At 41.4% G+C, this 16,582-nt stretch overlaps 1 protein-coding gene across 1 annotated transcript; it reads right to left on the reverse strand.

Annotated features, from left to right (window-relative positions):
- Window positions 1-339: 339 nt before the first annotated feature.
- ipo7 (importin 7) lies at window positions 340-15,365 on the reverse strand. Its single transcript, XM_083969257.1, has 25 exons — window positions 15,159-15,365; window positions 12,720-12,801; window positions 9,925-10,078; window positions 9,618-9,776; window positions 9,362-9,518; window positions 9,146-9,235; window positions 8,939-9,033; window positions 8,765-8,849; window positions 8,530-8,664; window positions 7,674-7,773; window positions 7,505-7,581; window positions 7,257-7,373; window positions 6,856-6,945; window positions 6,559-6,724; window positions 6,283-6,443; window positions 5,714-5,842; window positions 4,777-4,843; window positions 4,506-4,631; window positions 4,288-4,385; window positions 3,301-3,396; window positions 2,943-3,163; window positions 2,608-2,816; window positions 2,300-2,506; window positions 2,047-2,163; window positions 340-1,408 (listed from the first exon to the last, which is right to left on the reverse strand). The coding sequence occupies exons 1-25, from the start codon at window positions 15,240-15,242 to the stop codon at window positions 1,311-1,313; spliced, it is 3,120 nt and encodes a 1,039-aa protein (XP_083825383.1). The 5' UTR covers window positions 15,243-15,365; the 3' UTR covers window positions 340-1,310.
- Between the last annotated feature and the right edge of the window lie 1,217 nt (window positions 15,366-16,582).

Genomic DNA, 16,582 nt, shown 5'->3' on the forward strand with positions numbered 1-16,582 from the left:
ACTTTAACCTTTGATACTTTAGGTGCATTTTTTCTTATTGAGATGGGGTGCAGTTACTACAGGTGTGCTCCAATCAACATGTAGAATAATCTCGAAGATGGTCAAAACAAACAAGGCACACAAGCTAAATTTCCAGTAGCACAGGGTCTGAGATCCGTCTATGATATTTCATTTTTGCCATTTATATACAAAAATTCTAGTTATGTATGAACAGTGCTGTATCGGATAATTCTACAATCTGTAAAGAAAAAGTAGCTCTTCTAGCACAACCAATTATAAAAGACATTCATGAAACAGAACTGAGCCTGTATAAGGAAACACTCATGGTCATGAATTCCCTTAGCTTTTTTTTTTTTTTAATATGTTGTTGTATATATAGATGGTTCATCCATACACCAACCAAAAGCTTGAGACCTCCACGATAAGTCCAATTGTACATGCTTCAATGATGTATCCAATTGTACTTTCAGTGCTCACAAACACATGTCCTGTAGCCATACTGAACACCAAGAGCATCCTCTTTTTCCTGAAATCAATAATGTTTCTGAGTTGCTCACTGATCCACTCTGTAACCAGATGCATGACAACCAGTCGTTACAGAAGTCGCTTGCTAAGTAACAAAGTTACAGCTGTTTTCTTTTTTTAAATAGTCTTCAATTTAAAAAATTTGCAGTCTGATACAGAAGGCTAGGAGACCTGAACAATATGAAAGTGCTAGTCATTAATTTACAGAGATCAGGCATCACATAGTGCTATGAAGTATCCAATATGCTACATATGAATACAGCTGTTGACACCTTACAAATGCCTCTGGTTGTTTTTCAAGGCTACTTGAAAAATCAATAACCTTGGCTTGTATGTACATAAACATGAGTGTTTGTTTATGCAGAAAATAACGTAGATATCACCACTACCAGAGGTATAATCTTATTCGGCCATTTGGCCACAACAGTGATAATGAAATATTAAGTCCCATTATCAATTTCTAACGGTTAATCCCCCAATTTTGTTTAAGTGGGAAAAAAACAAAAAGAGTTGCCGTCATGGTATCCCCTCCACACTCGGGCTCCAGAAGACAACGTTGTTCAGAGCTTCTTCTCTTGCATCGTGCTCAAGTTCTTGGTTTGTTTTCCCCAGCCATTGGTTGCATTTTGGTTGCTTTCCCACATCTTCTGGTGCTATTTCCCATTTGACAGATTGAAGAATGACTGAGAAGAACCAGTTCTGGAACCACTACTTAAGGGAACAACACAAGCTTTTTTCACTTCACTACAATCAGTCACAGAGTAATAAAAAGTAGAACAGATGACTCAATTCATTCCTGGAGCAGTGCCTCCAAAGTTGAAAGTAGATGGCACCACTGGCGCCGTGAACTTGTACCCGCCGTGTTTCTCGATCATCTTGGATTCTGTAATTAGATGATGAAGCAACAGGACTTAGGAACCACAAAAAATACTGTTGCTCACTATCGATCTACAACGCTAGACAGATTTCATATCATATGTAGCTGTTCAAAGCTTTCCTGGTTGGACATAACACATCCACCACCCCAGATTCTTGCACACCTTCGTTTAATGTCTCAGTACTAATGACAGTTTTTGGCCATTTATGGCTTTATTATTACAATAGAGAGAGATGACAGAAAATGATGGGAGAGAAATATGCAACAAAAGAAGCTTCATCATTCAACTCCAGACCACAATTTTGGCTCACAAGCATTGTGGTAGGTTACACAGACAGGGTCGTCTACAGTGTGTTGAAAATGACTATTGAATTAGTTAGCGTACAGATGCACTCATTTCCTTTCTGAATGGAAAATGTATTAGCAGGTAGTTAGTGGGTAAAGCTTCTGAATAATGCAATGTCCTTAATCCCACGTAACATATAGATGAAGACATTAGTCATAGCATTTAGATTTTTTTTTTTTTTTCAATAACAAAAGTACAATGAATTGTAGCATCTAAAACAAATAAACAATTTGCCAGACTGAGATGCTGTATTAGCGGTTTATTGGACAATTCAAGTAGAGTCTCATCTGGTGCTCACCATGTGCTGCCCGTCTCTGGTCTGCAAGTGTGCCGATGTCCTGAAGCTGTTTGCCCTGTTCCTCGTCGAGGGCTTGTGTTAGTGCCTGGTACCATGCTGGGTCACGGCTCTGGATATCTGCAACACAGACAAGTGAAATTACTGACCCATGTACAGCATTGGACACATCTGTTTTACTCAACTGTTTCATTTTGATTTCTAATAGACAGGTCAATACAATACAAAGCTTCCCAGCAACAGGTTTGCATCTTACTCTGTAGTATGGCTTTGAAGATCTGATACTCGTCCACTAAGTTGTCCTCATCATCTACGGCTGTGGTGTAGCCTTCGAGCGCCGTCTCCTCAGCATCGTCCTCCTCCCAGTCCTCGTCGTCTCCGTCTTCTCCTGCCTGCTTCGCCAACATCTCCAGGTACTCCTGACCTTCCTCGTCAATGTCGTCTTCATCGCTGCCCAGCTCAGCTACAGAGGACAGAGGATTACGGGTACACCTTAACTCACCACACCCAGTAGGACTTAATGACTAGAAATAAACATGAATACATCAAACACTTGTGCCTTACCATTATCGTCGTCCTCCTCTCCATCTTCGTCGTCATCGTCCTCGTCGTTCTCATGCTCTGCTCGACAGGCGTACGCCCTCTTGAGGCCACTGAACAGTAGGATGGCTGCTGGGAGGAGCTGGCCAGCCACCTGGTTGACAGCCTGAGGCCTGTGGTCGAGGTCAATCAGAGCACAGAGTCCAAGAATGCACATCTTCCTGTCGTGGAGGCTGTGAAGGGAGCAAGTCGAACAGTGCGATTAGTGGGACTTCTGATGATAACAGTGTTCAAATTACTAATCAGGAGTGCTCACTTAAAAAAAACCCATTAAAAACTGCACATGAAACTGGTCTTACCCAAGGAAGCAGTCGACATCTTTGAGCCACTGGCTTATGAAGTGGTTAGTGATTGGCTCAGTGTTGTTGGGGAAGCGGAGATTCTCCAGCGTGTTCAGGAGGAGAGGGGGGCTGTAGTAAAGTGCAGCAATGGCCACCTGCAGGCACATGGTCCTCAGCTCGCTGGTCTTCACCTCCCGCGTCAAACGCTCCAATGCAGCAGCCACAAACAAGGGCACAACCTGTAAAATAAATAATAATAATTAAAGCAAACTTCAACAATGATAAGATACAACACGTTTATATTTTTAATTCCCAGCCTAACAGATATCTTTGTGCATCCCGCAGATGTACGCTTTTGGTTTGGTAAGACACTGACCTGATCAATGCCACGGCCTTTGCACTGCAGAAGGATCACCTCCAACAGTTTGGCTGCGTGGCATTCAGGATCCTCGCCTGGGTCACCTGTCAGGACCTGTGTGAAGAGACGGACCAAATTAAAGCTCAGAGTTCATATGGATCACCATAAATAATTCAGCATGTACAGTATACACACACACACACCAGTGTGCCATCTATAACATTATACAGGGATGCAAACGGGTCAGGACCAAAAAAGAGAGGAATTGTCTGGCGCGTGGGGGGGGGGGGGGGGGGGGGGAGTCAAAAGTCAATTTCCAGTAGTTCAACCCCAACCAAGTATTGAGTGCATATAGATGGACATAGTTTTCAGAAGGCCAACATTTCTATATTAAAAATGCTTAAAAAAAGAAATCCTTTGCAATATCTCAATTTTGGAGATAATGAATTTTAGGTCTTCACTGAATGTTAGTCATAATTATTACTATTAAAATAAACTGAATAAATAAAGACATGGGATGTTTCATTCAGTGTGTAATGTAATGTGTTAGTTTCACTTTAATTGAACACATTCTACATCGCGGAGGCGACGTCTCTCCTTCACCTCTGAAACGGGGCAGAGCTCCGTGGAAACACCTGCCTGACACAGTTACGTAGGGAACCGGGGAAAAAACGGCGTCGCCGCCGCACCGACTGCACGCGGACACGCGCTGCTTTAATGAGCGCGCATGTCGCGCGTCTACATTGGAGGTCGGCTGTTATCAGTATAATCAGAGACAAACATGAATGAGTTTGCCTCAGTTTCACGTGATTGTCACTGTCAGCCTGTTAGAAAAACATTTTACTGACCCCAGCTGAGACCCCCCCCCCCCTCCTCAAAAACAAAAACTCTTCGGATCTGAACGATTCACACAAGTCACCTAATTGGTCATGAAAAAAGCGAGTTTCGCTTTTCGGCGCGCTGTTTGCATCCATGATCATAGTGTCAACAATGGCTCCACTATACCTTCTTGCACATGCTATAGATGATCTCCAAGTATTTGGTGTCAGATAGGAGGGTGTCTGTGTCAACTGTGACATAGTTGTGAAGGAGAGGCATCATATCTGGAAAAAAAAAAATAATTCAGACAACCTCATAGGGAAAAACATACATACACATAGCAGCTGAAACTCACATATTCATTTGGATATAAATTTAAGTATTCGTTTTCCACAAGCACATACCTGTGAAGTAGTCGAATCCATCCTGCTGAAAGACTTCATACACCAGTGGGAGGAGCTGCCACATCTGTGGTGACACCTGCTGGCAGGTGAGGCTGTGAGCCAGGGAGAGGATCTCCTCATAAAACTCTGAGCAAGGGAAACAAAAACAAACAGCAGTGAGCGACTGATGCTAAACACGATTCTTTTGTCCTCGATAGATAAAATCAAACAGACAAAGACCATTATAGCGTAGGTGGAATATAGAAGCATGGGAGGAGCCGGTCCTGCTTACCCAATACATGTTGCTGCAGCACGGTGCCAATCACCTGCAGACAGATGCCCTCTAGTTGCTGGGTGATCTGAAACAGCACAGACAATGAGGATTTCATCAATACAGAAAGGAAAATGCAAAAGAAAATTACTCAGTAATACATTTGAGAGGTTAAAGGCACCATTATTAAAGATGTATAGAGTGTGTGTTGGAGTGTATCCTCCAATGCTAGTGTCAGTTCCGACAAAAGCTTATTTTAACCAAATGTTAAAAGCATAATTTAACATGTTTCAAATATTAAAACTGCTACACAAAAAGGACATTCACAAGACGTACATTCAAAGTGCCATTTTTAAAACTCAGACCGATTCTATTATTTATCAAAACAATGAGGATAAGCACCTGTTTATGTTGTTTATTAACGTTTGTGTACCTGGTGTGGCCGTTCAGTGAAGCCACCTCCCCTCTAAAAACATCTACACCGGTTGAACAGATTAAATTTCCTTTACATAATCGTTCTGTGAAGTTTAAATAATCACAGTTCTTTGCAGAACAGTGACGTACATCAAGGATCGCTGAAACCCAAGCTGAACTGTTGCACAATCAAAAAATTCCTCGGCGTAAAGCAATGCTTGGTCAAATCGAATGCCTTCTTGGCTTCGAGCACCAGCAGCCCTATGTTTCAGCAGACATGGTGGCAGTGTGCCCCGGCACTATTTCTAGCGTCTGCCTCAGCCTCTGAGTCATTTTGAACACGGTGAGAACAGAGCGTGTTCCCAGGAGTTGGTGGGTGGCTGAAGTGTGTTGGCAGGAATGCTACAGCAGACCAGGAGCTGCTTCTGCAGAGGAAGTGGCACTGAGATGAGCGATCAGCCAGGAGTGTGTGTGTATGTGTCTGTGTGTATGTGTATGTGATGTATGTGGTGTGGGCAGCGTGCTCAGCGGCTATAAAGCTAACCTCTTTGTGGTCCTCCACCACACTCAGCAACGTGTCAATGGTGTTGAGGATGCCCATGGCCGTCACAGCCTTGTCATCTCCTCCCTCCTCATCAGGCCCCGTCTGAATCACCTGGTTGAACGTCATTGCCTGTCAGAGAGTTGAAAGAGAGAAGGTTATGATCGTGTCTATGGACCATTGGTATGTGTGTATCACCGTTTCATCATTAGACATTTGACCGAGTCATCTTTTGGGGGTTATTATACTTGCTGAAAAAGAGATTAACATATGTGATTTTAGCTTTCGCTTTAAAGTACTACAGAGGGTAAGTAATGTATGAGACATCACAATACATTAGGCTTGAGGGTCAAATAACACTGAGCATATTCTATACGAGTGCATTTGCAAGACAAAAATGAGCCCTGTTCTTTGTGGCTTGGACTCCACAGGCTCATGCCATGTTGTAAACATTAATGTTTCACTGCTGCCACATGTTTGGCTGATTGTATTAACTGCTTATTGTTGCAGTTATCCAAAGCTGTACACATGTTCTTCACAAAATGTTAAGTGGACAGTGTGATTGCACGTACCAAATGCTGTGTCATCTCCACTGCAATTGGAGTGACCTCCTCACTGTATTCACAGATCATCTTCTGTATGACATTGGTGAGATCGTCGTTCTCCGTCTCCCTGACGATGTGCAGGAGCGCCTGCATCACTGGCCGGATGAAGGGGATGATGTATTCTTTGGCTGAAGAACACAATATATGGGTTTGATTAGACACTAAACTACTACTGAATTACACAAAAATTCCTGTATACACTGCAGTCGGAAAACCACAAGCTGTATGACTTCACATGCTCACCTTTCTCCTGGTTGCTGATGAGAACCTGCAGCGCGATCGCAGCCTCCACCTTAACCGGCATCTCGTTGTCATTGATTAGACAGAGGCGGGTCAACTCCAGAGCCGTCTGCAGGTTCTGGTCGCTTTTGAACTTCACCTCGCAGAAGTAATGCAACACCCAGCAGGCCTGTAAGAGGTGGTGAACATGTGGCAGGATGAGTGCTGATATTACCAGGCTGTGTTCGTTCAAAAAAAAACACATTAATCAGCACTGTTATCAAACGAAATGTGACGTCAGTCTGTTAGATCATCACTCACTCTGGCTCTCATGTAGCCCAGTTCACTGCGGAACAGGGGGAAGACGTGATTCTGCAGCATGAACTCCATCTGGTCCTTGTATATTTTTTTCTGTGGAGACGACGACATAAACTCAGATTTCACCAGGCATTCAAACTCACTTTACAACAGACGCTCTTCAGAGTTAATGAAAACTTCACAGCATCAACACTTGACTTTTTGGTTGATGGCTATTAAATATTAAAACCAATTTAATATAAAACAATAGCTTACCAGGGCACAATTAAGCAGCCTAATTACTTTTCACTATCTCTAATAATCTCATGGATAAATCAACTTCATCTCTTACACCAGTTGGTCCATTATTTACGACCGCCTGCTCCTGAGGGCAGTGATGGTGAAAACAGGTGGGTGCTCATTACCTTCAGCAGGATTTCAGCCAAAGAGCCTATCATGTGGAGGGCACCATCCTTTTTCCTGGGGTCAGAGGCGAGGTCGGTGAGAATCTGGTAGCAGAAGCCCATAGTCTTTTGCAGCACCTTAACAAACAGAGACAGAAAACACCTTGGGTTATTTTTAAGGGCTGCAATAAATTTGAATAGTGGGGGGCGGAGGAAGGATCACTCTTTCACAAAGCAAAATTTAAATAAATAAATATATATCAGCTCACCTCTTTCCTCTTGTTGCAGGCAGTGAAGAGCAGTGTCTGGGCTGCTGTTGTTGGAGAGATGAAGTCCTCAAATACATCTGAAAGTGAAAAACAAATAACAAAAAATTTGAGTTATGGTTATTTATCACTTAATTACAGGACTACTTTCGGACCAACTTTCTCCACTTACCAAATTTCATGCGGATGTACTCATATGGATCCTCCTGCCACAGTTCCTCATCGCTATCTGTGTAACACATGAGGGGGAAAACCACATCCTGGATGATGCCCTGAGACACAAGAATGAAAAAGTCACAGTTAGATAGAGGTGTTAACACAGTGGATGGCAGCCACTCGATTTGAGACCATTTGTGGTTAAAGTTGCATGTTCTTTACACAGTAACTACTAGGGGTGTAACGATACATGTATTTGTATTGAACCGTTTCGGTACGGGGCGTTTGGTTTGGTACAGCGCTGAGCACGGGTGAGTTGACACTACGCACTGTGCCGTCGTGATGATCCGCTTTATTAATTTATTTATTTGAGGCCGAGCGGCCGCATCGTCAGACAGCCGTTGTGGCATTTGCCCACGTTGCCCTATGGCCAGTCCGCCAGTGGCTTGAACTGTTAGTGCTGCACTTTACATGTGAAAAAGTATTAGGCAGCACTTTACAACAGTATTCTATTTTTTATTGTATATTCATATTTTGTATAATGGTAAAATAATTACATTTGACTAAAACGTGTAAATTTGGTTTAGAAAAATTCCTAAAAAACAACAAGCAAATTTATGTTTTGCATTTAGTTCCCTTACTGTACCGAAAATGAACCGAACCGAGACCTCAAAACCGAGGTAGGTATGGAACCGTGATTTTTGTGCATCGTTACACCCCTAGTAACTAGTACAGATATTGAACTACCACTGGAAACTGTGTTATAATACTGAGTGTATGAGAACAAACTCTCTGGTAGTAGTGCTGCTTCAACTGTCACAATCAAGCCAATTAATTATAGTTTCAGCATAACAAACATGCTGTACTCTTACCTGAATGTGTGGTTTGAGGTTTTTCCATGTCAGTGCATGTGCTATGCCCTGGTTGATGTAGTTGAGCGTCTGTTGGAGTACTCTGGGAGCCACGTATTGCTTTTCCTTGTACTGGTATAAGACTTTCAGCAGCACCTAGTAGACAAATACAAAAAGACATTTATTTAATGTGTGACATGGTCTCCATGGTTCAATATGACAGAAAAGCTGCTGCTGACATGACATCAGTTTTTACCTGCTGTGCAGGAACGGCATATTCCTTGAGGAAAAGATCAGCAAACTCTGCATACTCTTTGGTTGTGTTGCCTGGGCTCCCGTACCTGCACACAGGAGTGAACAGGGTTAATGTTTGCTGTGCACATATATGATTTCTGAAAGCAAGTCAAGAACAGAACAGACGGGTTTTCACCTCTCAAACAGGCGAGCCAAGATGTGAAGGGCCCACTTCTTACACTTCCACCATGGCAGCTCTGGCCGCTCGTCTTCATCTATCTGCATCGTCTCCTGCACAGAGCAAAAATATAGTGTTGGTACAGAACTTACATGTGCACATCTCAGAGACTGAACAACCGATGAGGAGCGTTAGGGAATGCTGAATTTGTTTTTGTCTGCTTACCGGAGGAACATCTCTATCAACTACTGTCTTCAGGATCTCCATCCATTCTGTCAGGTTCTGTCTGTTGATGAGCTCCAGGGGGAGGTTGTACTGCAGCGACAAATGAGAAAGTCATTAATATATTTATATATAGATATCTTACCAACAGAGAGCATTTATAGGATGAGCACATTTCAAGAGAGCTAAAGATTTAGAAGTTTGTCATTGTGGCGTTACCTGGAAGAGGGCGTAGAGGATTTTAAAGATCTGTTTCTGAATGAGGACAGAGTCGGTGGAGTGGTCAGGGAGCAGCTGGATGAAACGTTCTTTCAGCATGGGCATGAAGATGTGCATGGCAGCCACTAGAGGTTGACGCTCTTCTGGTTTCTTATACCTGTTTTTGCACATAAGGTTACACAGAGGGTCAGTGTTAACCCAGGATGCCAAAGGGTTATTACAGAGTAGAAAATGTGAAGAGTGGAAACCGACGTACTCGTAGTTTTTAACAAGCTGGTAGAGGCAGAGCAAGATGCCCAGCCACCCTGCACTGTTGTCTGACTGCAGGTAGAAGCCAATCTTGTCCACGATGGTCGTCCACTTGCTGGGGTAGTCATGCTTGATCATGTGGTGGATGCATGTCGTCAACTGGACCCTGACAGGATTTTTAAAAAAAAGGAAGTTTTAGATTTATAGGTTGATTTTTGTTGGTAAAATGAGAAAAACAAAGATGAGGAAGGAACATGAATGAACAACAAAATCTCCCGAGTTCCTCTCGCTCTAACAGGGTGACATGTGGTTACCTGATGCGCTCGGGGGAGTGGATGATGGCCTCCACTATGCTGTCTCGAATGAACTGCCTGTCCTCCTCAGGGATGTTATTGACAGGAGTCTCTGTGCCTGAACCGTCTCCATCACTCCAGTGCTGGGTTATCATGTTCTTAAGGTAGATCACACCTAGAAGGAGAAGGAACACATTGGGTCAGCCTTTTAAGGTCAGAGCAGTTACCAAAATCAAAAACATCCATTATGTAATGTATGCCTGCTGGTAAAAATGTGTCTAAAATACAAAGTGTTATTCGCCACAAAGCACTCTGTGGTGTGCTGTTTCATTTGTAAGATAGAACTTGTCAGTTTCAGTTTGAGACAGTTCATCAAAATGCTTGTGACACACTTGTGACCGTCTGCTCCTTTATAGGGGCGTTTCAAACTCACTAAACCACATTTGTCATTTAAAAAAAAAATTCTGCTTATGTGCAACCTTATGCAACTCCCAAATGTGCACCCATCATACCGACTGCATTTACATCATCATGACTGTGTACGACACTCTGGTGTGAATTCAGAACCATTTAAAGCCCAAGCTGCAGAGAATAAATTCTTCCGTCTGTAGTTCAGTAGTTTTGAATGTCGCACCAGCTCGCCAGCTGGGTTCACATCTACAATGTGGGGCCCCACTCTGAGCTCTGTGGCTCGTAGAGGGAGTAGAGGAGTGAGGCGGACGTCAGACTGCTGACACAAATGTCTACACCGCTGGCGAGGCAATCATAATCCAGCCTATCAATGCTGACAGAGCATTAACCCCCCCCCTCCCCTCCTCCCCCTCTGCCTATGACCACCAAACTACACTATCGCCCCGACAATGAAAAGCCATTAAGAATCGGTCCTATAAATTACATTCATTGACAGGTGGAAAATAACTCCTTGAAAATGTTTTGCTGAATGAAATGGCTGCAAGCACTAAATGACCGAACTGGCAAAATTAAAATGTGTTCCTTAAACAATTTTCTTGCCATAATGCAAAAAAAAAAAAGTACAATTTCTTTGCATTTATAAAACTGAATAAACTGAGGTTCTGGTCCAGAGGCTGAAACACACATAAACTGTGAGGACTGAGGCTTCTGTGAATTGACAATTTCAAAAAAAAGAAAAAGAAAAGCAACCATGGGACCACTTTTTTTTCTGAATTAACCCTGGTAGCATTGAGCTGTGCAGAATACTGTGTGCGCTCAGGGTGCTGGGTTTTTAAGGTTAAATTTCCTTTTGTTACCACACAAAATACAACCGAGTTTTCATTTGCAGTTTATTCCATCACATTTAACTCTGTTGTACTTGGTTGGCAGGAGAAATATCAGAAGCAGAGCTTTCTGTACACGCTGCCAATACTGATTCAACTACAACTCAAACCCACATTTATTCATGTTGTCCAGAGACAGATCGTAATATATATATAAAATCAAAGGTTATGTAATTACCAACTGCCTATCCCATAAAATGGTCATCGGAGAAGTACAGCTATCGTTTCCTCAAAAATAAAAAAAACAGCATTGTTATATTGGCTTGTCTGGTAGCATCAAGCCAGACAGGAGCCTAATGAACTACAATCCACCCAGCCTAAGTGACTGACTCGGTGCCAATACAATAAATTTAGACAATGGAGATTTGTAATCAGCTTCACTTGTGATCTGATTCTGACAGCTCCTGTGCCGTCTGACAGAGCTTCTCCTCCACTACTCTGCTCTAAACACCGTCAGACATTTTTCCTACAGCTGGAAAAGTAATTTATTGCTCTAAAGCACGGCTCTGTAACAGCTTAATTTACTAGTACGGTTATGGATAGTTGGGGAGGTGGCCACACAATGATTCAGATGCTATCTATGCAATAACTTTGGCCAAAAGTTTAACTTTGACCATTGATTTTTCCCTCCATTAACACCTTCCTCCCAGAGAAGCATTTGACTAAAGTGAAACAAGCTATATTTAACCGACGACCGATCCGTGTCCACTGCACTTCAGCGTGGCACTTTGGCCTCACAAAAACACAAGTGTGAATCACGCATCATCTCTAAATTATCTTTTTTTAAAAACTATTATGCAAGTGCCCTGTTAAGCTTGGGATCGTGGTGAAAATCAACTCTATTTCTCATCTAATGCAGTTTGAAAAATTGGAGTCAGATGCAGAACAAAGAGGTAAGTCACACAGTGCCAGGGTGTTTCAGAGACTTTATGTGGATACAAGAGGGGAAAAGCATGGACTGTGTGTCAAAGCACTTAAAAGGGTTGAACTCAATAAAAATTTCAGAAAAACATTGCTGTGATGATGCGAATTATCCATTATTTACACATGTATCTCTCAAAATCCAATTTATTGATTTTGAATGTGGGATAAAAATCTAAGTCTCAATGTAACACCAGGTCATTCAATGAGAAACAAAAGTATCTATAAAGGTAGGCTGAACTTTTTATTTTAACATCTGTCCTAATGACAAATGTAGTACCTTTTATTTTGATATTTTTTCCAATAAGCTGTATCAGGGCACATCCTGCACCTTGCTGTGTTGAACCTCCACCTCAGCTTTTAAATAGCATCCTCGCCAAATCTGATTACACAAACCAGTTCACTGTAAAGAGTTTACTGGTGCAACTCCCTATGTCACCAGCAGATAGCAGGGACTGGACCTTTATGTTGGATGACTCTTTAAAAGAAGAGAGCATTTAAAATATGCCAGATTTACACCATCTAATTTTATTTCACATGTCCCTTTATCACAACTGTAAATGTATTTTTACATGTCGAAGTTCGAAGTTTTAGACTCACCTGCTTGCCTGACAGGCAAATCCAGCTGATCAGACATGGTGACACGCAGCAGAGTAGACACAAAGTTTACCTGGGTGTGACCCTGTAAATCAGAGTTGAGAAAACAGCCGAATATAAACCGGTTAGAAAAAACAGTCTTAACATGTGCAATCAGGTGATTTTCAATACTATCTAATTAATATAAAGTTGTTTTCACAATAGTTTGCATGAAAGCTACTTCTAGCTGTCAGTGTTGTACTGTAATCAATGAACACTACATGGCTTTAAACTTTTTGATAAGGAATTTGTATTTTTGACATGGCAAGTTGACTACACATGTCTAGCTTTCAGTCATGCAAACTCCATTGCTAGGCAACAAAGACGGGCACTGCCTGTTTACCTTCCTTAAAACTGAAGAATATTTTGTGACCTTTATTGCAATACATCATGTTTTAAAAGGCAGGCTCAATTTTTAAAATAGTCAATGTTCATCACAACTCAAAAATGTGAGAAGTACAAAACCTGAATACCATATGAGCAATTACTCAAAAAACCTTTTAACGTTTAAACAGATGCTCACATTAACTGGCTTTGGGTCTACGACAGTGCAAGTCCCTTTTGCACATGCAGGTCAAATGTCTAATCTATAATACGATTAGAGTTGTGGGTTACTTTTTCCTTTATGAAGAAAATGCATGAAGTTTGCACCTGTGCCTATGTAAAGGTGGGAAGTGATATAGCACACATCACTCTGGTATGCAGAGCTTCCCAACACTGTACATCATTAGTGAGTGCTTTGAGCCACACTGCAGCTCCTCTGTCATGAAACCTTTCATGTGGTAGCATCTTGTCCAGAGTTATTCAATATTTATCTGGACACTTTCCATGAAAATCAGAGTCATAGTTTATGACTAAGCAAAAGAACTGTATTTAGAAATGATGCACTCGAACAGATTTACTCCATCCACCTCCAGAAGACAATACGCAACTCGAATAACTCCAGCCAGTTGTGTGTGTGTTTGTGTTTACTGGCTATGCCATTCACTATCAGTGCATATGTGGGTGTTTAAGAAAAAACAAACAAAAAAAAACTCAACCCCCTTGCATTGCCAAAAATAAATATGGAGGAAGGGTTACTAGGAGCAAAACACACTGACCAGTGACCACATGTGCTATGACTAAATTATCACCTTAAAATATTTATACACATAAACATTATAAATAGGAAACAACACATGAGATCACAATTGAAATGCTTCAGTTTGCTTCATGTAGGACACTGTAGGTGCATTTACTGACTGATGTTAACACCATTTAGAAGAACAGTCTGGCCCTCCCAGAGCTGATCTTAATATCACTGAGTCAGGCTGGGATTACATGGACAGACAGTCAGTGAGGCACAACCTACTTGCCAAGTGTTGGTAAAAAATGTGCCCAAGTCAAGTTTTATAGTGAAAGTGTCCATACATGATGTTTATTTGATCAAGTTCCTTTTGCTACCTTTAATAGATAAATGTAAAATATTAACCATGGGATTCATTTTAAATCATCAACTTTCTCCAGCTGAGTCTCAAATATGACCAACTATTTTTTTTTACTCGAAGCTGCCACTTACATTTTTGTAATTTACCAATCAAAAGTAAAACACATGTACCGTGTGAGGACACAAGACAACTTTTTGGGAGTACACAGTATTGCTAACATGGCTCACATGGAGGTCGCTTAGCGTAAAAATCGCGGTTTTGACATTTTCACGCTGTAGATCTCAAAGTAACCCACCAGATATAAAATATGGATAAGAGAAACGACGGTGGAAACTGACAAATATAAATATAGTTCAATTTTATTGTAATAAAAGTCATCACTTCGGGGCTTGTCACAGTGACACGTGAGCAGCAGCTATGTAGCTACAGCAGCCGATCCAACAAGTAGCTCCGTTAGCTTAGCTAGCTAGATATTAGCCAAAGCAGACATCAGCATCCCGCTGTTAAACACTCCCGACTAAACCCCATGACCGGCGTTCACTTATCACAATCTCTTAGTTAAAGCGTCGGTCATTTTATTCTGGGTGTGGAAACTGCGTGTGACGAGCTAACAATTACTCCCTCAGCATAACAAGAAGGGTTAGCTTGGTTAGCATTAGCCACACAGCTGGCTCGGGCTAACGTTGACGTTGGTAACGTTGGCAGTTAAAATTATTCGCAGCGTTGTAGAATTCGTGGTTAGTGTCATCGAGCTGGTGTTAAAGTAAAGACGTAACGGCACGGTAACGTTTATCTGAATCCCGTGGAGTGGATTTTAGCACCGGATCTGTCACGGTAACGGCGGCTGAGTCCGGTCTGCGTATAGATCGCACCATCTTGATGTTGTCAACGGGGCCCAGGCCCCGAGCGGAGAGACCGCGCCACAACTGCCATCACCACCACCACCGTTAATGGCTTGTCTCATCAACTTTTTTACCTCGTTCAGCTGTCTCTCCGCGGCCTCCCGCAGATTGGGGTCCATCGTCCCCCGAAGGGCCTCGACCAAAGACTCGGGATCCATTGCGAAAACTCTGTTTACGGCTCGGATTTTTTATATTTCAGAGGACTCTCAATTCCCAGTCACTGCGCACATGGACGCACGGCTCTCCGGTTACCCGGCGCGAAAGGAAGCAGTGAATGAAGTACCCGGATAGATCAGCGCCAGATTTGTGCAACACGAACATCCGGCTGCGCGCAAGGGATGATGGGAACTGCAGTTTTTTTGATGCTGTTGTTGTTGTTTGTTATTGTTGAAGTGAACCTTTTTTTTAAGGAAATGCTTTCTCATTTGTGCTTATATGTATGGTTTGTGTATATTTATATGAAATCTATTCTTAATTGCAATAGTAACTTATGGTTATGTACTGTATAATGTAACATCCTCACATTCTTTGTCTGTCTTTTAACTTTGGGGTCATAATTATGGACTATGTGTCTGAAATTTAAAAAATTATTATTATTATTACTATTATTATTATTATTATTATTATTATGATTATTATTATTATTATTATTATTATTATTATTATTATTATTATTATTATTATTATTATTATTATTGTTATTATTATTATATGGAACGCCCAGCTAAAACTAAAACAGTCTATTAGTCCTGTAGTCCCATAAAGTGTAATTAAACATAGTACTTGAAATATACATAAGCATATTTGATTCATTTGTACATTAAGTTAGATTTCACTAGTGAAAACTTTAATATATAGCCTAAAGTAAGACTAGCAGCAGTAATAGTGGCATTTTTGACCTCATCGACATAGCAATAGAAAAAAAATGAATTTGTATAAATCATTTCAATAAATTATAAAAGTTGTATCTACAAGAAGCCTACTCCAGCTGAGTTAGCAATTACATATCCACATGTGGATTAATTGCATAGAGATTGGTTAGATATGTAACAATTATTTATTCAAGCACTATCATCAAGGTATTGTAAAATATCCAGGTAGGTAGCCTATTATCTACCTAATAGGTCAGTCAAATGATTATTCTGGTATCGATTAATTATTCAGATATGGGTTAATTATATAAATCAACTGGGGTTACAGTGGTTGAACTGTTTGGTGCTGTTTTTGCTTTTCCTTTCCTTCATTTTTCCTTCCTTCCCTAAATGTTTTTGCACTTAATTTTTCTCCCTATTATTATCCTCATTAAGGGTTTGTATTTTTCAATTGCTCAAAAAAAAAAAAAGAATAGGCCTAAATAAAAAAAAGATAATACATTTTTTAACACACAATAAAAGAGACGGTGGCATAGGACGGTGGTTGAAGAGACTCCATGGCGGTGTGCGGCGGCTCCTCCTCGCCGCTGGGGGCGCTGCAGCGGCCCAGTGCTGCTGGATGTGAA

The sequence above is a fragment of the Trachurus trachurus genome, assembly GCF_905171665.1.
Source record: "Trachurus trachurus genome assembly, chromosome: 3".
Lineage (NCBI taxonomy): Eukaryota > Metazoa > Chordata > Actinopteri > Carangiformes > Carangidae > Trachurus > Trachurus trachurus.